At 39.3% G+C, this 23,279-nt stretch overlaps 1 protein-coding gene and 1 long non-coding RNA gene across 7 annotated transcripts in view; one reads left to right on the plus strand and one right to left on the minus strand.

Moving 5' to 3' along the window:
- TMEM241 (transmembrane protein 241) overlaps positions 1 to 23,279 on the minus strand; it is a 54,684-nt gene that overhangs the window by 2,261 nt on the left and 29,144 nt on the right. For 2 of the 6 annotated variants that reach the window (XM_053952893.1, XM_053952886.1), the window contains exons 13-15: positions 22,074 to 22,167; positions 1,864 to 1,928; positions 766 to 846 (exon numbers count right to left, since the gene is read on the minus strand). In XM_053952893.1, coding sequence (XP_053808868.1) covers positions 780 to 846; positions 1,864 to 1,928; positions 22,074 to 22,167 — 226 coding nt within the window. In that variant the 3' untranslated portion in view covers positions 766 to 779. Of the gene's footprint in view, positions 1 to 765; positions 847 to 874; positions 899 to 1,161; positions 1,212 to 1,863; positions 1,929 to 22,073; positions 22,168 to 23,279 lie in introns of those variants that run through there. The other 4 variants (XM_053952911.1, XM_053952902.1, XM_053952918.1 and 1 more) reach the window with 3 other exon arrangements.
- On the plus strand, positions 9,284 to 11,651 carry LOC128793608 (uncharacterized). Its single transcript, XR_008432840.1, has 3 exons — positions 9,284 to 9,389; positions 10,369 to 10,506; positions 11,380 to 11,651. It is a non-coding gene; the product is annotated as an uncharacterized LOC128793608 (long non-coding RNA).

Here is a 23,279-nt window from a genome sequence, read left to right on the forward strand (position 1 = left end):
GATGCCTGTACCAGAGCTGTTCTTTAATATCATATGTCTTACATCAGAGAAGAAGAATCCCTTTATGAAGGATTTGAAATCTTGGGATCCACATGCCCATGCAGCCCAAATTACTAGGCAAATGGAAACCATTGTTGTATCTTCAAGATGAAGCAGAGCAAAAAGCACGGCTAAATGCCAGCCCTTGATTTTACCTTCATTTTCCCATGTGGCAAACCCTCCAGCTTCTGTTTATAGTGGGATGACAGCTAACTGCACTTGCCCATAGTTCAAAAATGAACATATGATATTGTCCATGACCACACTGGAGCAGCACTAAAATCCTCAGTGATTAATGTTCTCATGAGTACTTTGCAGCTGCTATCATCCAACAAACTATTTCCAGAGCTTTGCTGCTAAGTCAAGGCACTGCCAATGCACAAGCACTAACAAAATTAAAACTAAAAAAAAAAAAAAAAAAGAAATAGTTTTCTTTTTTAATTATGACAATCAAAGTGTAACAGTGGTCCAAGGGCTAAAGCAAATTTTCTTTTAAGCATACAGATGTGTTCATAATTTATAGAAGTTTCAGTCCATACAGGGCAGGTGGCATGTGTGCAACTCTATGGGTCCGTGTGCTCACATTAACAAAGGTACACATTAATAAAGGGACACATTTATTTTTAGTGCACGTGTCAGTGAATACAGATGTATATCAAAGTCTGCCTCTAGCACACATGTGACAGACCTGCACAAGCACATGCAAAACATGGTGAAGAGCAGCAAGTTAATGGCCTAGACTAGGAGTGCTTTGTAGGTGCTTTGACATTGGTTAAGTCTCTGACATGCACAGGCAGCATGTATTTCCTAGAGCCAAAAAAAATGCACAACTTACTTCAGTATTTGAGACTACACATACCTAAAATACAGATAGTAATCCATATTAACACATAAGTAAATGGGGCCAGTCTGAATTGGAGATTCTCCTTTCTATAAGGCTCTTATCACACCTGAAGAAAGGACATGCAAATTCCATTCAGTGCAGAGCTGAATCTTTAGGATGGCAATCAAACTGAATGAATCATGAATCAAGTAGAAAGAAGGAAGCTTAAAGCTTTTCAAAGTAAGTAGATTTTTATTTCCATTAACAAATCTGTCCTCAGAGAAGTTATTTGCGTGGCAGAAGCATTTAGGAGCATCAGGCAGGCTCTGTGATTCCCTTTCACTGTGTGCTACACAAACACAGATCAAAAACACTGCCTTTGACCAAAGGAATTTGCACCCCAATCCTTTATATTACATTTATATATTTATATATATATATATATATATATATATATATATATATATATATTTATATTACTATCTAAAAAATTCAGGTTAGGTGATTTGTACTGTGTGGCCACACATTACAAAATCCAGATACAGCTCTGGAAAAAGTTTATCATCATTATTTTTCTCCAGTTTAATTTTATGCATTCACAGTGCACAGTGTGTTAGGGAAACTTGAATGCACCCTCTTGGTTAAAAAGATGCTGTCAGCAAACCTTGACTTCTGTGTTTTACTTCCAGTTCCACCACTAAATTGCAGCATGACTTTGAATGGGTCATTTATTTGCCTATTGGATCCATCTGGCTCACTGTAAAATGTGCTGAGTGAATTGTGGTAAGGCTTAATGTCCAAAATGTCCATGTTCTCCCACAGAGGCAGAAGAAACACTCTTCTGCTGAACTGTACTGCATCCATCATTGCACACTTGGTTCTCCTTACATGCAAAATAATACTGACAGCAATAGAACTTGACACTTAAAAATATTTCCACACGAAGCACTGTGTGAAAATTCATCTTTACTGTTAAACAAAAAGCTCATGTAGGCACTTACCAAGAAATGGTTAGTACATTGGCAGTCATGACAAAGAAGAATGGTGATAAGCTAGCTGTGATAACCTGTTAAATTGAAAAGAAGGAAAAAACACTTTGTGAACTTGTGATACCACAAATGAAAACTAAAATATTTTTGCTGAAATTCAATTTCCATGTGTGCAGTCATATCTTCTTCTTTTAGTTGAAGATAGTATGATAGTCACACATCACAATTCGATTTTGACTCAGACAGAATCCAGGACACAGGAGAGGCAGGGCAGGGAACTAGAGCAGGGAACCTTCTCACATATCCCAGCAGGCCTGGCCTAGAAGCCTGCTGGCTTTTACTTGTTGACAGCAGACTGGGGAGAGCAGTCAGATCCCAGGTTTGGAAAGCCTTATATTTCTGAGGAGAACGAGAACTTGAAATGTATTTGTAGGTGTATAAAAACAAAACAAAAATTAACAGGGTACAGGGTTAAGAAAAACAACACAACTTCAGTAGGTTTATGTTACAAGTCTCTCATTACCCCCAGGTGTCCTGGGCAGAGAAACTAGAGACAAATGGCTATGCTTTCCAAGTACTGATCCCAGAAACAGCTAGATCCTGATGTACAATGGTTTGTAACAGATCCCTGCCTCAGCAGCTACGGAGCAACCACATCTGCAGCCTGCGTGCAGTTTTGGATGTTTTGCTGCCAGATGGATAATGTAAAATGGAAAGAGTTCAAAGAACAGTGACAGAGTCATTAGATGGGGGGATTGATTTTCAGTCAACAGTTAGGATAAGCAATGCCTGTGGGAAAGGAAGACTTGGTAGTGGTTTACAAAACTTGGGAAACACAAGCACTGAGGAATGAAAGGAACTATTTAGGTTAATACAAAATTGCCCAAGGAAAAAGATGAAATTAAGAAACAAAACATTTAAACAATTATCAGCTAAGATTTCCTAATCATTGTTTGCCTACTTGACTCCCAGGGGAGACAGCAGAAACTTCATTCTGTAATCTATTACTTGTTAAAGCATTACTACATGTGCAGTGGGGAAGCAAATGCCATTTCAGAGTAGATTCTGTGCACCAGAGCTTGGACTAACAGTGTGTTAGTCAATGCCTGCTACAATTGTTATGGCCACATTTTAAAAGGCAGGCTCTGAATCTGCCTGGAGTGTAATCAGTGCAGGATCACATGCAGGAGTGGCAGGTGAAGAAGAGAAGGTTGTGCATCCTCTCTCCAGTCCCACTCTATGAGTTAGGTGGAGAGGGGACAACAATCTAAATGCAGCAGTGAGACCATGCAATGGCACAGGAGCAAAGGTGTTCAGTGGGGACTACACAAGGAGTGTCTCCTCTGGCCTCTTTGGGGATGTTTTGTACTTTAGGGAGATTCAGGCATGCAGGTGGCTTTTTTCTTCCTAGACATTACCATAACTCACCATGACTGTTCTCCATGTGCCTGTAGCCCAGGCCCCTGTCAGAGGAATGAGGCAGGAGATGGACTTGATCCAGACAGGGTAACACAGGACTGCAGGCCCACTCCATCCCTGCCCAGCAACCAGATTGCTGGTACCAACCACAGACACACCTCCTGATACAAACTTCATCTGACTTCAGTGTTTTCACACTGTCAGCCACAGCAGTGTATAGCACAGGCAATGCTGTATAGGTCTAAGCCAACAGAAAAAGTGAGCTCCTATTGCTAGGGAAAATCAAAGATACGTATCTACATCTATTGCCTTGTATCTATACATGTAAGCAAACATACAACTTAACATGTACACCCAAAAGAGACTGACAGAGGACAGAGACAAGTCACAAACAGAGAGTTATGCTTCAAAACTCAAGATCATATTACAACTGTGCACATTCAGTGGCCTGTCTCATTTGCAGCCAGAGAGAGCTGACACCTACTCTAAACAGTGGAAGTTAACTATTCAGGAGCTGAATCTTTCATGCACTTTACCTAAAAACCAGCTGTGAGGCTGAATAGCCATTAGTTCAAAACCAGTGCTCTAAAATAGTTTGCATCTTGTTCTAGAGGGCTGGGATCTCCCCTAACAAAGAGTGCAGCAGATGCACTGACCTACAAGGAGCCATTTCTCATTTACTCTGGTGTGAATGCTTGTGGAATTAACTGTACTGAGCTTATTTTAGGTTAATGCTAAATTATTACATAAAAATATACAATACTTATTACCGACCATGTAAACAGAAACTAACAAAGGATGGCAGCTGTGGTACGCACAGAGCATTCTTTTCCTTAAGCTCACCTCCTCAAAGAAGCTGAAGTGCTGTGTTTGAGAAGTGGTACAAGTTAAAGTTGTGTCACCCACTCCCTTGTTGAGCCCTGTTTATTAGAAACTTGAGAAGAGGCCAAGGGCAGAGAAACAGGCATTCAAGAAACCTCCAAAAACAGGCCCTATCAGAAACAATACACCATTCTACTGTGATCATCCCAAACCTCTGCAAAAATGCAGGCTGTAGCCTTTTGGACTATTATAGCTGAACACTGTTGTATTTTTGAGAAATTATGTAAGAGTCTCTCAGTGCCAGAGACAAACAAAATGTGGGTTGGAAGAGCGCATGAAGTAAGTGTGTGTAAGGAAACAAAAAACAAATCACAAACAAACCAAAAGGCAAAGACATTGCTAAAATGTCTACCTTTGATGATTTATCTAAAAGAAGAACACGTTTTAAAATGAAAAACAAGTTTTCAGAGAAGCTAACAATGTAATTTGTTCCAAGGGAAGAATCTAAATCCTAGGGACACAGTAGAGAAGGTAATTTTCCTTTAAGTACATTTCAGTATTATCTGAAGTGTTTTAAGTGCACATTTAGTTTGAAAAAAAAAACCCCACCCACACTGATGTTCTGAATGGCCTTTAAAAAAAAAAAAAAAAAGAAAAACCAACAAAATAAATTCACAACAAGCTAAGTGCAGTAATCTTTCTTTCTTCACTTTAAAGGTCACAGTTGTCCTCCTAGGCATTTAGATACTTTAGTAAAAGGAATGAGCTTTCAAGACAAAAGAAAGCAAGTTAAAGGGCAAACTAAAGTTAATGATTTCCAAATATATTTTGATGCTGAATCTGTGAAACTAAGAGGTGGAAAAGAAAATTTTAATTAGCTATAATATGCCTATTTTGAACAAAGCTCCCCAAGATTTTGACATACGGTCACTAATTCTATCAAATTATACAGGCTGGATGGTTGAACACCAACTATTTTGACAAGAGGAACAGTTGCATGGACTCTGCCTACTTTTAAAGGAACTGTGATCAGACAGTATTATGAAAGCTACTTTAAAAACATTCATACCCGGAAATTTTCTTACAAAATTCTGACACAGCTTTCGACAATTAGGAAAAAAATTTAATCGTAACATAACTTAACAAAACATTTCCATGTGAGCTGAGATTTTTCCTAAGAAATCATTTCAAACCCTTCCTTGCATGAAAAAACAAACCAAAACAAAACAACTTCCCTTCAAGATTGTTACTTAAAATAAATCAGTCTAAGTTTATTCTGTCATTCCATTGTACTGCAAAAATAAGACCCATTTTAAAGGAACAGTTTATTAACACCTATTTGTCTTGATTCCAGCTATTTCTGTAGTTCAAATCACTGAGTTATTCACAAGTAATTTAAAAAATAACCAAAAATCTTGGCATCTCAAACTGTGCTTTGTACCTCAACCAAAACCAGTTCTAGTTCTTTACAATGTGTATCAGCATTGCAGGAAATAAGTGTATCCTTGTAGTGGATACTTATCTGGGATTAGGTCTGAGGGGAGTGGGTTGATCCCCTCCACACAAGAGATTGGGCCTGAATAGTCAGGCAACCAAACACATAAACACTCCAGTATTCTTCACGTAAATACTCTTGTAAAAGGGCTGAACAGGAACCAGGAGAAAAAACAAACAGCAACTCAGTCAGTTAGAGGTTTCAAACTTACTGGTTACAGGAGATTGCCAAATTCAGGTGCCCACATAAAAGGTGAAAACTTCAGGTGTCCCCATTATTCTGGGAACCAGAGACAGGCTCAGGTGCCATAAAACATTCCACACATTGCTTACATTGCCATTTACATTTAATAAGCTCCTATCAAGGATAACACAGCACTCAACCTCAGGATCAAAGAAATTAATTCAATTCCAGAGCTCTAGAGTTTGCCCCTTACCAGGCTGAATTAGCGGCAACTAGAAAAAGAATGGCATTGTTGAAATGCTGGGTAACAGACTAAGATCCATGACACAGAAGTATCCCAATGTGTGGAAGAACCTTTTGCACAGCAGGGATAAATTCAGCACCTGAATAACATTTACAGATAACAAAATAAAAAATAAAGACTGGAGAATTTCTTGCTGTAGACCTTAAGAACAGGTAAGATAACAGCTTCCCTCTTAGATGTTTTTCTTGAACATATAACATCAGAAAAATTTGATAAGTCTGACATGTGGCTTGAAGACAGGAGATGGCATCCTAAGGGGTCCTGGTCCTTGGCAATGCACAAATTTGGATCCTGGGAGATAGAGGAATGTGGAAGTCTGCATTCTTTGCTGCCTTGAGTTCTCCACTGACCAGCTGTGGTTATACCACAGACTCTGGAGTGCCCAATTTCGATCAGTTCAAACCAAACATCACAGGCCAGATAAAAGTGTCATTCTTAACCAAGCTATCATGGATCTCCTTCAGCCCTGACTTCACAATCACTTCAGAGAAAGATTTCAGGATGCAGAAGCTGGCTGTAGATTTTGAATATTTAGCATTTCTGAGTTGTTCAGGAAGATATTGTTTATATAGCCAAGAACACAGATGAGGACATTTTCAAAATTTAGATTCTGATTTAATCTTTCTATCTGGAATGGAAAGATGGGGATTTAGTCCTGACATAGTCGTGATTTGTTAATATTACCACTCTACTTGTACATTCCATATAAAATGATGTTTTCTCTGAAACTTTTAAACTGCAAAGAAGTTAAATGTCATAGTTTTCACTGTGAACACAGAATACTTTACAAAAGTTTTCTTTAGTTTGTGTACACAGAGCCAATCCTTGTAACTTCACTTCCCCAAACTGCCAAAACTTCTGTCCTTACAAAGACGCATATTTTTTCCAAAGAGAGTGTTTTGAAACAGCTCATCAAGTTCACTCACTGTTCAAAATAAATAATTCTATTTACCATCGGGGTCATCTTCTCAAAACATCAGGAAAAAGATTCTGATGTACATAACCTTTGTTTTCATTCAACTGTCGGAATTAAAGTAATATCAAACTTTTTATAGACATAATGTTTGTTCTGTCACTCTTCTGCGTGGTTTAACCAGCTGCTAAGATAATCATCAAAAATCGCCAGGGAAATGGATCATTGTTAGTGCCACTGAAAACAGCTACATCAAGATAATCCAGTATTACCAAAAAGATAAAAATTACAGCAGGCAAACATCAGTACCAACACATAATTTTTTTTTCTTGAGGTAGAGGCACTGAAATAATTTCACAGATTTCAGAGTTATATCTCTTTTGTATATATGTTTACTTCAGAGTAAGTATATGTTACATGAGCATACAAAATGTTTCCATGCCAGGAATGGAAATATGTCCAAAAAAACCCAAAATCTTCAGAATAGAAAAAAAAAGAACAACTAACATTTTAATGCCATCCTCTGTATTCATTGATTCACATGAATTTTCTAAGCTTTTAATACAATTTCTCTTTTTTTACATACATTTTCCATCTCAGGTAGTCTACGAACCATTTCCATCTAGCTCTCCTCTACTTTCCTTCATACAAATTTAAGACACTGAAACATTACCAGATGAATAAATTCTCTGCACCATAGCAAGAACACTTTCATTCACAGACATCCAGCAGCTACAGAACCAGATGAATCAGCAGATCAAGGCATTGACTGGGACAGACAAATACATGGAAGAACACTGAGGGACTGGGATCTCCGGTGTCCAAACCCCAACTGAAGTGGTCCAGCATATACTAACAAGTCTTTTTTAAAATAACCAAGACTTGAGAGATTTTTACAGAGCAGGTGCTCATTGTGAGGTTTCAAGCTGCAGAAAGTCAGCAATGTTTAAGGAGAGGCACCAAGGAGCACCTGTAAGCTCACTGATGGTGCAAGGCTGGTAATGTCACTGGAAATCTGCAATGAGTTGGCAGCAAAAACCCCTGCTAAATATGACAACCATGGTACATACCCTCCCTCACAAGAAAGAGGGGATGGGACTAGAACTAATGTCAAGTCTGACTGGATTGCTGGCAATTAGGGCAGGGAAAAAACAAATACAAAGTGTGTAGAAAAAAACCCTATTTTTTTCCTATGGTGATCAAACAAAATAAAGCACTGTTAACAGCTGCAAATACTCTACACAGATGTTCTCCATTGTGAACAGAATTAAGCATCTGAATGAATCCTGCATACAGAAACAGACCAAAATTAAAGTAGCATTTGCTATTTTATTTTATTTTAGATCAACTTTGGGGATGATCTAACACAGGAAAAAAACTTCCCTGGAAGCTTTCAATTATACTGCTTATTGCAATGACAACGATTTCCATGAAATCTTTAGAAGCTCAAAGGCTCTTCACAAATCATTTTTACAATACCAAGGTCAATCTCTGGTTAAAAACGATACAGCAAAGTCAGGCAAAATTGCTCCGACCAACTCTCCTTTAAAGTCTCCTCTCCCTAGATATTCATTTAGTTGTATTAATCAATACAATGAAACAAAGTCTGAGATCTTTCAACTTTGTTCTGAGGGTCTGTTGTTACCAATCAAAAAACAAGACAAAATTTGCTGTTTAACAAAAGGGCTTCAGGTGATAATGCAGCCCCTGAAGGAGCACTACTAGTAAATCCACTGACAAGGAAGGGTTTCAATCAGCCACACAACTTTTTCCAAGGAAAGGTAATGAAGCTTTAGCCTTGAACCACTAAAATAATGGCTCTTCCCAAAAGAAATAGCAATTCCATGATCCTACCTGAAAAGCTGAGGAGCCCGAACAAGGGAAAGAAACAATTCAAAGTGAAAGAGATTGGAGGAAAGGGGAAAGCAAAACAGGCTTCGCTCTCAATTCTGCCCATTAGTTTAACTTGAGCACATCTGCTGTGTTACCCTCAGCCTGACCAAAGTGTAGGCATGCCCTGAGGGATTTCATCCCCTGACAGACTTAACTGGAGACTGTCAGCCTATGAAATCAGCAGACAACACAAGGAGTTCGTGCATTACAGCATACTTAGGTGCACATTGCTCATAGAAGGACTCTGCTCCACTCTTCTGAAGAAAGAAAACCCTTTAACCCTTCTCAAATACAAGCTGCTCCTTAAAGGATAACCCAGTGATGCTGGCACCATGGCAACAGTGGCACCATGGCAACAGTGACAGTCAGTACCTTCATGATCCACACAGCTTTGATCCAGCCACACAGAAGTTTTTTCAGCTACTGTAAATTTCTTTGAGAACATTCATTTCATATTTGCCCAAATGCCTGCACTCATCTCCTTCTCTAAAGCATCTATTTTCTAAAAGGTGGTTTTGGTCACTCTCTTCTGCCCTTTCTTTATATTTTATCTTTCTTTTTTTTATATTTTTTCTTAGCATTATAAAAGCAATGATGGTAAATTCCAGGGGTTAAGAACACAATTAATTCCATGTATTGTGACTCAAAAGCAGCCAGTGTTTCAACATGACTTAGCAGTCAAACACCTAATGATAATGACAAAACTTAGTTCTAGTGTAAATGAGTCTGTTTGTTTTTCATAGCAATAGATTCTGACAAAGCTTAAAATCACCAACATGTTATGTTTAAAATACAGAACATACTAAAAGCAGAGGGAGAGGGTAGGTCACATGACACACAATCAGCAACCTGCCCTCGAAAATATTTTCACAAGAGCAGGACAAATGCATGCCTCTAGAAAAATCATCAGATATTTTAGGGTGGCTGCTCTTTTTTACATTACAAATGCCTAAACCAATAATCTCTGTACTGCAGATGAGTATTTCTATATATTAGCTTTTTGACTGCTATGAGAAAGTAGATTTCTTAATTAGCCCTAGTCTATATATATAGCTATCTATATATATATAGCTAGTATATCTGTAGCTTAGAGAGAAGATAATCCTCTGCTGGTTGGGTACTTATATGCAGTTCCAGTATTTAAAGAATTAGGTATGCATCCTCTACTTTCTATCATATTTATGAAGATTTTTTTCAGTGCTGTTTTCTGTAAGTTCTTTTTGTTTCCAGTATTTGATGACCAATACAACCACAATGCTGATCCTGCAAGTGCAAGGTGGGACCAATAGGTGGTTGCATCCTTAAAGCTTCCTTAAAATCATTAAGCATCCTGTCTTACCAGATTAATACATGATCAATGTACAGTCCTTTCAGATTAATATGCTACAGTAACTAGTTTTTAAACCTGAGCATCATATGAATATCAAAAGAACTGTGAACTGCTGTCTAACTTAATCATTAATTAATCATTTTTTAATTCCGTATAAGACAAAAGTGGCCAAGCTATTGTGCTTCCACCGGATGCATCTCATCAGCAGTTTGGCTGCAGGAGAAAATGAACCATTAAGCTTTCGTTTCTTGCCTTTGAATCACTTCTAGAGAATCCTCTGCCTTCACCTCTTCGAGGTATGTGGCACCTGTCTTGCCGGTCTCAGCCATACCAAGACTTTAAATATAACTCATAGATGGCCATTTTGAATCCTGGCCTTAATTTTCTTGTCTCTCCAGTGTCGCTCTCTTTTTTAAACTTTACAACAGCCACCACAAAGATATGATGATTATTTTAGGTTGCAGAAACATCTTATAGTGCTAAAGAACAGTAAGGAAAGAAGGATATGTGGATTACAGAGTGTAATTAATAGAACCTATGTAAGAAAACTCTCCTCTTATGAGAAACAGGATATCATGGTCACATTTAGTGATCAATGAGGAACAAGGCAAAACAAGACTCTTCCTTTTCAGCAAGACCTACATCTATCATTGTATAAACATGTATCTATATATGCATTTATATATATAAATAGGTACTATATATATACACACCACAGAAATACATAAACACACATGACTGATGAGATAGGACAGAACTATTACAAGCACATTGTAACTTATTCTGCTTTCCTCAAAAAAAAAAGTGAGACATTTAAAGAAAATCAAAACTCTTTGCTTCTTGGAAAATACCACATTGGGTTGAAAATTATGGGGGTTGCAGTGATTTCCTTCTGAACATCAAGTAGCCACTTCACACTCAGACACAACGATCAGAATTTCTGATGAAAGGCAAAGCCACAAGGAGAATAATTTGCCCTCTACTATTGGAGATAATGACCAAAACATCCATTTTCCCTTCTAAGACTAAGAGCTTGAGCAGTGACACCAATTTTCAGCCTATAAAGTGGCTATAGTACAGAACCCAATTTTAACAGTACCTCTGCTCATATTTTAAATATTTCTCTTAAATGTGACCATCTATAATCCAGATACTGTTATTACTTTCAGAGTTCCAGTTCTAAGGACACAAAGGGAAGAGCCTGCACAATTCTTGCAATTGCTGTTCCTAAGTGTGCTTTGCTGATATGGAAACACAATCAATCATGATTCAAACAGGTGTGTGCACATGCTCCAGACTAACAGCATCTGTTCAGGTCAGTTCTGCAAACAAGAGGCACAATCCATACAGCTGAAGCTTTGTCAAGTAAGAACAACAGAAGTCATTTAATGGAGGACACAAGAAGGCTTCTTTATACCAAATAAATTTGATTTTCTTTGAATTTGCTGAGAAGCATTTTGCCCATTATTGCTATTTCACCAAATTTAAGATCCAACACCACCTGTTTCCTGTAGATGCTTCATGCATTATAATGCTTAACTGTACTTTTCCTGTATCTTTTCAGCCTGTCAAAGAGGCTCTTTTGCTTATATGATGCCTTATTACTGCAAAGGCCTTAAATGGCTCCTGACATTTAGCCTCTCCCTGAAACTTCTAAGTTCAGAAGCTGACAGGACAATGTGATTCATCATCTTGTTCATATTTTATGAATTATTAAATATTTGTGCAATGGAATAAGCATTTCAACAGCAACATGTTGTAAAGTTCTACCTACTAGGACCGCACACAAAAACTGGATTGGACTAAGATAAGGTTTAATCAAGTACTGGATGATGGCAGAGGATTTGGGAGAATTTATGATTCTCCCCTAATGCAGCAAGTCTGGCATCAATGTGCACATCAGAGAAAAGGAGGTATTCGTATCTTGACCTTAGCTGATACAAACTTGCATCTCATGATGGCAAAAATGGCATCTCATGCCATTAACATGGCATGAAGGTTATTAATCTTTCCCTTTCTCTCCAAGAAAAACTTCCATATAATGTCTACTATTTCTTCAGTCCCTGGAACCTTTTAAGCAGATCCAAGCCTGTAAAAAATATACACCTCTCTTTATTTTACTCAGTCTCAGTATTATCTTCTCTTTCAGACACTGAATTTTACTGATCAGTAATATGGTACACTGTGTAAAACAATTACTTTTTCTATCTGTTTTGAGATGTATTGATTTTCAGTTTTGAGCAGCAGTCAGCTGTACTGCTGCTGCAAACTACCACAATAAAATACACTTCATTTCATGTTAAGCTCAGCAAGAGCTAGCCTTCTGGCATTCCAAGTTATTCTTCATCTCATGAGATCATGAAGATAATTCAGATGAAACAACCATGATTTTCGTTGTCACACTTAAGTGGTGAATTTAACAGCTAAACTGACAGTTTGCTATGTATATCTGGCAAGAAAGGAGCTGGCTCCTTGGGAAGGAATGAGCTCAGCATCTGCCTATGCCTATCTTCTTCCCAAGTGCTGGATGCCCATGAGTGGGCATCAATCAGGAACGGTTACTGTAACTGCCTTGCAGGAGAGGATGCGCTTCCAAACAGGTGAACCATGACCTCCACAGCAGCAGCTCAGTGGTGGCTCAGCTGGCATCCAGGAGAAAAGAAAAAGCTGGTTCCAGCAGGCAGCGTGTATATTAGATAAAACTTTCACAAAACAGACCAGAAGTCTGAAAGCAGTAAATGCCCCCTGAGCAACCCAGGAATCCAATAGCAAACTTTTATTTTCCACATAGGCCTCAGGCAGGTGAATACCCACCCAGCTGAGCACTCTGAAGTCACTGCCATAACTGGCCCAAAGATCCAGATGGGGACTAGCCCAAGACTGATCACATCTGGAGCCCTTTGCCGTAGTGGGGTGTGCTAAGTGGGATGCTGCACACATTCTCAGAGATTGCTCTTTCCATGCCAGATTGCCTGAAGGTCTCATGCTGAACATTGCAGACTGAGGCTGTTGTCAGTTCAAGATCTGTGCATTTCTTGAGTGCATCTTCAAACCCCTCCTTGCCCCCAGTGTCACTGCTACAAGAGAGCAGACCTTATGCATGCTGCTTTTCTTATGTATGGAAAGCCCAAATGCTGCTGAAAAGGTTCAAGGGGGCTGTGAGAACCAACGAGGATGCCCAGCTTAAGGAGAATATTTTAGTGAAAAGAAACGCAATGCAATTTTCCATTGTTAAAATCTATAAACACACCTGAACTGCCTATGCTCCTTGTCAACATTATCAGATGTAAAGCATTTTTCTGCCATGACTAATTCAGAACTCTGTGGAGGATATCAGCAGTATCAAAATAGCATAGGAAACTTTGGAATGCGTAATCAAGGTTTTTTTTTAAAAATCTGCTAGCAAAAATAGCAAGTTTCCATCAGCCTCTCTCCCACATGACACTTACAGTTTTGGTATTTCTATGCACGTATAAGGTCCATTTCCTATTGTATTTCCCATCTCACAGCTCCTTTGGGAAAACCTAATTCATAAACAAAAAATTCCCAGAGAAGATAACTAAATCTCCCTACTGACCCCTTTCCATACTACCCAACAAGAATAACAGAGGCACAGTCTCTGCATTGCCATTCTTTGGTGTGTTTATGCTGTTTTAGTAATGATGTAATGGAAAGAAAGTGACATGCTATTATTACTGTTATTATGCTACGGACTGCAAGGAAGAATTGATTTTCTTTAAGGTTTTATTTTTCCATTTAAAAATGACAGCCTTTCCAGGGCTTTCTAAACATTAAATGTTTAAAAGGTCAAAATATTACATCATAAACTTTAAAAAATATGATACTTGAAAAAATATTTTTTTAAAAACATTTATTCAGTTGATCAATTTTGAGCAATGCCTTTTATGAGCAATGTCACAAGGTTACACACTCAGCAGTCTCTGTGTGTCCCATGCACGGGAAGACAGTGACAGAACTGACTATAGCTGACTACACTCTTGGCCCCCCATTTCCAAAAAGAGTTGGGGAAGCCTCTGCAAGGCAGGTCCATTCCCTTCTGGCCCCTTAGAACAACCATGCACAGCAACATGCATATAGAGAAAGCTGAACTCTGCACTCTTCCTCTCCATGCTATAAGACGTGTGTACAGGTGAAGAACAGCCCACTGCCACCTCCTGAGATATTCTGAAGCCTACGTAACTTCCCTGGGTACCACATATTTCAGGAACAGAACATAATCCATTTAGTCTGCCTTCCCTAGAGCTCTATGGCTGGTTGCTGACTTTTGTTGAAAGTCAAAAATCTAATCCTTAAACAGGTATAGGACTGAGAATGGACTGAGAAATTAATGCACTTGAGGTTTGGCAAAGAGTTGGTATGAGTTGGGGAGGAAGAGAAAGACACAGGGACCTGTTTCAGAGAGCAGCATCTGAAGTTCCTGAAGGAAGCCACCTGAAGTGTGACACCCAGTGTCTACCATAGATGTCAAGGCTCAAGATCTGTGAGACAGCCTGAAAACATTTCACCCATGAAGGTATTTAAGAATCAACAGGTCACATTTTGAAAAGAACAGAGAACCAGCAAAGCAGAAGAATGTGGCTATATCTTTCTTGGTTTTGGAAGCCCAGCTTTGGAGCCTTCAACATTAGTATATTACAGAGTGCACAGTTCTCCCATGTAATTTTGGCATTTACATCAGTGCATTAGCAACGGAAATGACTTCCAAAACAGTTCTCATTCTTTTGACTTCTCTTTGTCACAATAATGATTCATCTCCCAGCCTCAGCTCTCCATATGCTAGTAACTCCAGGAGACTAAATAAAAACATGGGAGACTAGGAATCTATTATGCAGAGGAACAAATAAACCTGCATTCTCTGCAATTCAAAATTCTGCTAGATTCAAAAAAATTTACTTTTGAACTGTTGTTTTGTACTGTCAAGCATACAGAGATGGTTTGTCAAGGCTAGGAATGGAAAAGTATCTTCCAAAGACATACTCCAAGCTCACGGTTCTGCCTTTACATTTACATTACTGGCGTGGTACACGCCAGTACCAAACATACACTTCAAATTGATATCATAATAGATAAAAGGAAACAAATTATTTCAGAGCATCTCTTAGGGCTCAATGTCTGCTGAGACTGGATTTGTTGTATTAAGCACAGCTGAAAATTGTGCTGCGATTCCCCTCCCAAGTCACAACACATAACTTTGTGTGACCATGTCATGCCCAAAAGCTGTGTAGCTGGCTTTTTCAGTGGATACACAACTGTCAGCCATTTACACCACCCTCACAATATTAAAATTTTCCATTACCTGGCAATTCAAAATCTCCAACAAGTCTCCCCTGTTCTTACAAGACAGCTTCCTAAAATTGCAACAGTGCCCCAGGGAGCCTGTGTCACTTAGCTTAGTGGCCATGCAGCACACAATGAAGTTGTTATGGAGACTGACGTCTCCCCAGCAATTATATGGCGTAATTAGTGTTGGCTGCTACAATGTAACTATGAAGCTGTCTCCATGGAAACTACCCTAAACCGGTATTTTCAAGGTTTCAGCAACTAGTCTTTATACAGACCCTTACAATGCAGTGAAGTTCACACTGATTGCCTTCTCTGCTTGAAGCTCAGCTGAGAAACACATTTTCTTTTCCAAGGTATTTGCATAGTCTTCATGGTGACTCACAGGAATCAACTATATGTAGCAAGAATAAATGTACATATTTCATACAGTGAGGACCAATCAGAAAGCAATAGGGATTTTTACAATTTTTAATTGTCTTTATCCATGTATGTGTGCACATCCACACGCATGACAGTGCACAAGGTGTGTAGACGGAACAAGTTCAGTTATGCTTTTATGAACCCCTTCTTGGAATCCTTGAGAACTTGAGGGTCACAGAACCTTCCTCTCTCAGATCAGAGATGCACTTCTAACCACACTGTTGCCACAAAGAGCTCCTACCAGTAGAGTCCAGATGGGTCTAGGACACAATTCTCCCTCTCTCACAGGGCTTTGGCTTGCAGCTGCACAGTTTTCCCAGGCTGGGTGAGCAGAGATCTTGAGACAGTCTTGCACAAAGTGCAGGATCTTTGCTGCATGAAAACGCACCGTGTTTATGGAACTTCAATGGGAGTTTATGACATTTTTGCCTAAAGCTTTATGAGGTCCAAGCCAATAAATAAAAGGGATTTTCAGCCAAGAATCTCACTGTCACTTTTTCCTGAGCCAGCATCATGCAAAGACACTACTTCAGTCTACATTATAACCAAGTGGGCAAGTGCCAGAAAACCAAACACATTCTTGTTCTGGTTATGATATTCATATAAAAATTTTAAACAGATTTTTAAATTCCAGAATCCTGTTCCATTAAGGCAGAGAAGAGCAAGGGAGAGACATTTACTTCAGAAGGTACCCATGGCAGGACTCTTTTCCTGCAAGTAAATAGCCCCCAGCAGAGTATTTTCTAGCACTTGCATGCTAAGCAGCAGTGAGAAAGGAATTAAGAGGTATACAAATTGAAGCAAATGTTTTGTCAGAGTCTTTAAGATTGCAACAATGTGGAAAAAAGCATGAATTCATTTTATTTCTCTTCTTTGGTTTGCCCCTGGAATTACAGCAGATAAAATTCTCATGTGAAATGCTATATGTGAAGAGAGCTGCAGCGAGCATAACAAGGCTAGGAGCCCCAGAAGGCCTGCAGTTGTGGCTCTCCATTTTATTAGAAGCAGAAAAAAGAGAATTTCTGCTTTAATAAAAACATCTGTATTTTTCCAACCATTAAGATGGATATCATCAATTATTTTTGCACTGACATGAAGAGGGATCTAGTCTATCCATTCTCTACAAGACACCATGGGGAGCAAAGAAGCAAAAACACCGACAGAAAATATAAAATCAAAGACTACAGGAGTCATTCTGAATAGCAGGAGGGATTCTGAACAGCCATTATACATTTGGGGGGAAGACTAAACCTGCTGGAGTATAAGTACAGCTGGTACACAGAACCCACAGATAAGAGATGCTTTCAGACACTCCTGCAAAGCTGCTTTCGCAATGTCTGGCAGCCAGCATTAAATACAGGATGACCTGGGGCATACACATCTAAAGTTAACAAACAAGGAACCAAAGCAGCTGTCAGAGGATGCTTTTATGTACTAGGGAGCCTCCAACACTGTTCAGATAAATTATAGATTACATAATAGTGCCTGGGATGTTTATATAGAAAATATAGAAAAACTTGATACGATTATTCTATATTTCCTTCCAACCCATGCACAGGAAAATCAGTAGACCTCAATGCAACTTAATTTCAGTTATTGAATTTCCTTTCTTCAGGTGAGGGAGGAAGAAAAAGATGGTTCAAAATCCACTGACCTTCCCCTTTGTTCTTCCTGTTTATAACAAGCTGCTTCAATAGGTTCTTACTGGAAACAAGCTGAATTCCCTAGTACAAGTTTTTTAGGAAAACACTAAACATAATACGAGAATACAAATTCATAAGTAAACAGTATCTTGCTCAATTTTTCCATTCTGTTAACAATTTAAATTATTTCTGCTGCTTAACTTTTAGAGACCCTAACATGCTTCATCACCAGATATAGATTGGCAACCTTAATCAAAACAAACTCACTGACAGCACTGTTAGAGCTCATTAGCATTCTCACCAGATGCTTCTGTCTGTATATATGAGCATCTCCAGTTTTTTCTTTCCAGTACATGACCCAGGATACTAACACAGCTTTCAAATTAAAACAAGAAATCTCAGTACAGCTTCAAATCCTTGCTCTTCTGGGGATTAAATCTGCGCAAGGCTATGACAAAGCATTTAGTATTTCTTGGACTTCTTAAAAACTTTTTTTTATACAGATCACTTCACTGATTTTTTTTTTCTTGCATTTCTCAGGAATTTATACAGATATGAATAACACATACACTATTTGCTTTCACAGAAAAAGTGCAGAGAGCATTTGTCACTATAATTATCACACAGGACTTTATACACAGATGAAACCTGTGCTTCATCTGTCTCTGTGCAAAGCAGTGCCCTAACATGAGAGCTGTCAGAAATCATTACAGGAAAGAATTTAAAAACCTCATGCATTGGTTAAGTTGCCACAGCCAAAGTAAAGATCATAACAACAAGTTACAACCCAGCTCCAGTTTTTAAGTGAATGAAAAATTAGAGGGCAGGGAGGCCAAATATGTGGGCTTCATAAGGAATGTGTCCTTGGATGTGCAAAGCAGAGCTGATCAGATCTCATGGTTAATTTATTGGAAATGAAGCTGTGACAACGATCTCAGCCCCAGCTCCTCAGTCACATAGGTACAAAGCATCCAAATGGAAAACAGATTTTCCGATTCCCTGCACCTCCCTAGAGGCCTGTGCTGCTGTCTGAGGACTACAGCATTTTCCCTTCTTGGCTCATTTGCAAGATAAACATATTCTGGCCTCAAACACTGCTCCTTTCCAACTGCTGGTGAAAACTCCAGTCAGTCTGAGAGATTAGGAGGATGATCTAGGGCACTACTCAATCCAAGAAAAATGCTCATGTGGGAACACAAAGCTGTTGTTGTGACCAGAGGTGTTTTTTTTTTTTTTTTTCCCACTGGATCCCATTCTGCAAGTCCAGATACAAATACTTTCTATCTTTATTCTTTATCCACATTAACTCCCTTCCATTTCTGTTTTTTATTAAAGGGAGCCAGACACTTAGACTTAAGCAGATTTTTACAGTGCTAGTTAAATGCTGCTTTTCTGCACTTACTGTGATTTAAGATGTGACTGACACAGCCCTCATACCTGAGCTGGATCAGTACATAGTTTTACCATTTTCAAACACCTGCAGGAAGTAGTATTAATGATCAGACAGATGGAACTCAAATCTTAACTGCACAGTACATAAATTTATAGTTCCTTGTAGAAAAAGGTTCCTTGGGAGAGTTTTTTGGGAACCAGTAGATCAGCCCCTACCCTTAAGGCAAGCTCCAGCTCAGCTCTTTCTTTCTGCCTGTCTGTGTCTGTCTCTGCTTTGATCCCATTTCTAAAACTGATGTATGGTGCTTCCAAACTTTTCAAGCATTCACTGACTTTTAACCCCAAATCAACTGCATTGCAGCTCTTGGAGCAGCAGTTCCTCCATGCTCCTCATGGTCCTTAAATGGGTAAGGTAGAACCCTAAAATAAGTGAAGTAGCAAGCTTTAAAACTAGTGGAAGACATTCGGGAAACTGCTAGTGTTGGTAAAATTATTAGTGCTACAGACAGATCCCATGTATTCATTATTATTGCCCTCTTCAAACTTAAGATAAGACATATAATTTGAGCGCTGGGTTAGAAGCTGCAACAGGAAAAGGACTAATTGCTCTGTTACAAAAACTTTCCAAGCAAGATAATCAAACAATGTACATTAAAAAGCATACACTTTTAAGGCTGAAGAACAGATTAAATTCTCCCAGTGACACAGGGACAAGCTTTTAGTTGCTATGAAGGCACATAATTTCATTGACAACAATGGCTAGAACAAATTTTGTATCACTTATGTCGAGAGATGGCCAAACCCCCACAATCTAGAAACCCTTGAACTCTGGGAAAATTTTTATCTAATCCAGACTTTATGGCTCTGATCCACTTCCACTGGGATGGACCCAAATATGCTTAAAATATATTTCACAACACATTTTTGCTTGCATTTTTTTCCAGTAGGTCATAAATACCACATGTAAAACCATTTACCCGCATTCACAACACCTACTATCAGAGCCAGCTATTACAATCTCCACCCCAGAATGTTAAACAAAAAACAAAACAAAAAAAAACCAAACTAAAACAAAACAAAAAAACCAGCACAACAACAACAGAAGACTCAAGAGCAAGTTTTAGATCAGTTGACTTTGCTACCACGCAGTAAGAAGAAAGCTAAGGTACTAAAATCTGCACAGTCAGAATGTTTGAAAGGAATTCATAGTAGTGAGAAAAGCCATGTGACTTGTACAGTGGGGAGCAGCTTAGAAAGCACAAACCAAGTCATATCACGACACTCTTGTTATCCCCAGAAAAAACAGACTAATTTGACTACAGTTTCTAAAGAAGCATATTATGCAAATCTATGGTTTGAGGTGTGTGTGAGGGGGTGATAATTTAACAGCTTCATTCACTGTAGTAGGAAAGGTGAGATCACAAACCACATCGGAAGGTTGTGGTTTTCAGACGACCTAGCTGAAAGTGATGAAACTAAGTAAAATATAAGCAGGGAAAAGGAGTCTGAGAAGCTCTTTTGACTGCATTCACCACCAATAATTTAAAAACTGAGTTGTTAATAGCTTAAATAAAGTACAGCCAGACCCCAGATCCACAGATCATAGAGTAATTCCAGAAGGAATGGACCTCAGGAGGTCAGACTGGGTTGCTAAGGGCTTTATCCAGTTAGGTCTTGTAAATCTTCGAAGACGGAAACAGCACAGCCTTCCTGGGCAGCCTCTGCCCTTGCCTGACTTGTCTTTGGGGTGACAAAATGTTCCATTCTATCTAATCTGAATCTCTCTGTTTATTTCACACACCACTAAACAGCACTGTGAATAGCCTGGATCTGTCTTCTGGATGATTTCTCCATAGCTACTGGGTGGCTGCTGTTTCTTAGGTGCTCCCAAAGATGTCCCTCTTCCAGGCTGAACAAGTCTGGTCCAGCAGCCACTCCCCAAAATGCAAGTCATCCAGTCTCCTGACTTTCCTGGCAACCCTCTGCCAAACTCATTCCAATTTATCAATACCTTCCCTCTATTGAGGCACCTGAAACAAGGCTCTCTATTCCAGATGTCAACTAACAAGTGCTGAGGAGAAGGTCACGATCACTTCCATGAATTTACTGTCTATCCTATTATAAGTACAGCCTAGGATACTTTGGGTTTTTTTACAGGGCACACTACTGCATCATGTCCTGCTTGCTGTCTACCAAAATCCCAGGTCCTTTTCCACAGAGTTGCTTCCCAGATGTGCAGTCTTCCAGTCTCCATTATTGCCACCAACTCTTCTTTCCCACGTGCAGGGCTTCACATCTTCCCTTGATGAATTTTCTAAGATTTCTGTTGGCTCATTCCTCCAGCCTGTCCAGATCCCTCTGGAAGGCAACCCTATTCTCCACTGTTATTGACAGGTCCTTCCAGTTTGGTGTCCCTTGAAAATATAAGTGCACACTCTTCTCATTCTTCAAAGAAGATGTTAAATAGGAAAGCACCCAGGACAGATTCCTGTGCCATTCCACTTGCCACAAGACTCCAGTTAGAGTAGGAATCATTATCCTCTACCTTCTGAACCTGATCCTCCAACCTTTTTTTTACCCCTCTGCCCATCCAGACTGTAATACTCTATTTTTATATAATAATATTGTGAGACATACCATCAAAAGCCCTGGTAATGTCAAGGCAAATTACATCCTCAGGTCTCTCCTGCAACAAAAACAGTGAGAGTTCTGGTATTGAACTTCAGGGAATTAGCTGTAACTCTTGGCTCAAGAAAGACACAGTGCAAAATGGCTGGTGTACACAGTCACAGAAGAAGAATTCTCCAAAATAACTCTGGAAAGTATAGGTTTGTATTACTGGGATTCAATAGTCCAAATCCCTAGCTGCAATAATCATCCCAGTTCCATTAGATGCAGTCTACACACAGTATTTCATCTCAGATAATGATCCTGGGATATTACACACCTGATATTTGTTGCCACAGCTCTACGTGCAGGTTGCACAAACAGGATCAAGGAAGCATCAAGGCGGAATAGCAAAAAGGAATAGAGAGATACAGAAATTCCTGTTCTCCTGGGAGATGCACAGATGCACTGTGTTCCTGTGAGGGTCTTTCTCTTACCTTTGCAAGGAAACTCCAGGCTGCGTATTGCCCTGAGGTTGTGCTGCTTTTTAGCTTCACTGTGTGCAACATCAGAAAGAATCCCAACAGTCCACTGCAAAGGATGGGGAAAGCTTAGTTAATAAAATCTCTTAACTTCAACTAAACAACCTCTTACAGACATCTTGGTTTTCCTAATGAAGAACTGCTGTGTTAATCCCATTTGGAGAATGAAAGCTGGTAGACAAGAAGCTTACATTATGTTCAGTACACCTAGTGTTTCGTTCAGTCAGTGACTAGAATCTGAATAAAGCAAGTCTGACACTCTTATGGCTGGTGTCTAATGCACTTGCATAATCAGAAAAGTAGAGATTATTGAAAACATGAGGTGAAATATCAACTTCAGGCATTGAAATGGCTCTGAATAACAGCAATGCTAATTTCAGCAGGAACCACACATATTTGGCAACTAATGCACTTCAACCTCCACAGAGCCTTGAACTGAAAAAATAACCACTGGAAAGTTTCTGCCTGAAGCTTTTAAGCTGTTTAAACTTAATGAAGCCAAAATTCCAATTAGGAAGTCAAATACATCTCTACTATATAACAAATAGATGGCTCAGTAATGCTGGGAACAGGATACTCCTAAGTTTTCTGCTGACAATTAAGGGAATTTTGATTCTTAAGTCTTACAGGACAGCAGTTCCCAGAACTCCTGTAGCCAAGACTACCCTTAAGGAAATTTTGTTCCACATCTCAACAGACTTTATGGAGTTCATGAGATTTGGCTCTGGATTTTGTTTCACTTGTGACATACGTACAACCCACTGATTGTGAACCAGTGGAACAGTGTAAACCAGCAAGCAGGGAACAGAAAGGGGCTTCAAAATATGTAAGGCACAAATTACTGTGAGGCATAAGAGATTAAAAAGTGCTGTGGGAAGCTGCATGGGAAAGGAGATAGGATCAACACAGCACACGAGTTGTAAAGCAGAAAGTGCCTTGGTGTTCACAGAGGGTATGGTGTTCTGGATAGAGATGCCATGCAGTTGGTCCACTCTCTACAGCAGCAGAAAGGGTGGAAAATGGTGGCTCCTCAGGTCAGAAGTTCTGTGCTGGGCTCCAGTATACCAGCCAAGTGCTGTTCCCTGTGTAACACATGTGGCCAAGTTCCAGCTCAGCTGCATGTCCATACAGGCACCAAAGAGCAGGGTAAGATAGCTTCCC

This window comes from Vidua chalybeata, chromosome 1 (assembly GCF_026979565.1).
Source record: "Vidua chalybeata isolate OUT-0048 chromosome 1, bVidCha1 merged haplotype, whole genome shotgun sequence".
In the NCBI taxonomy this organism is placed as follows: domain Eukaryota; kingdom Metazoa; phylum Chordata; class Aves; order Passeriformes; family Viduidae; genus Vidua; species Vidua chalybeata.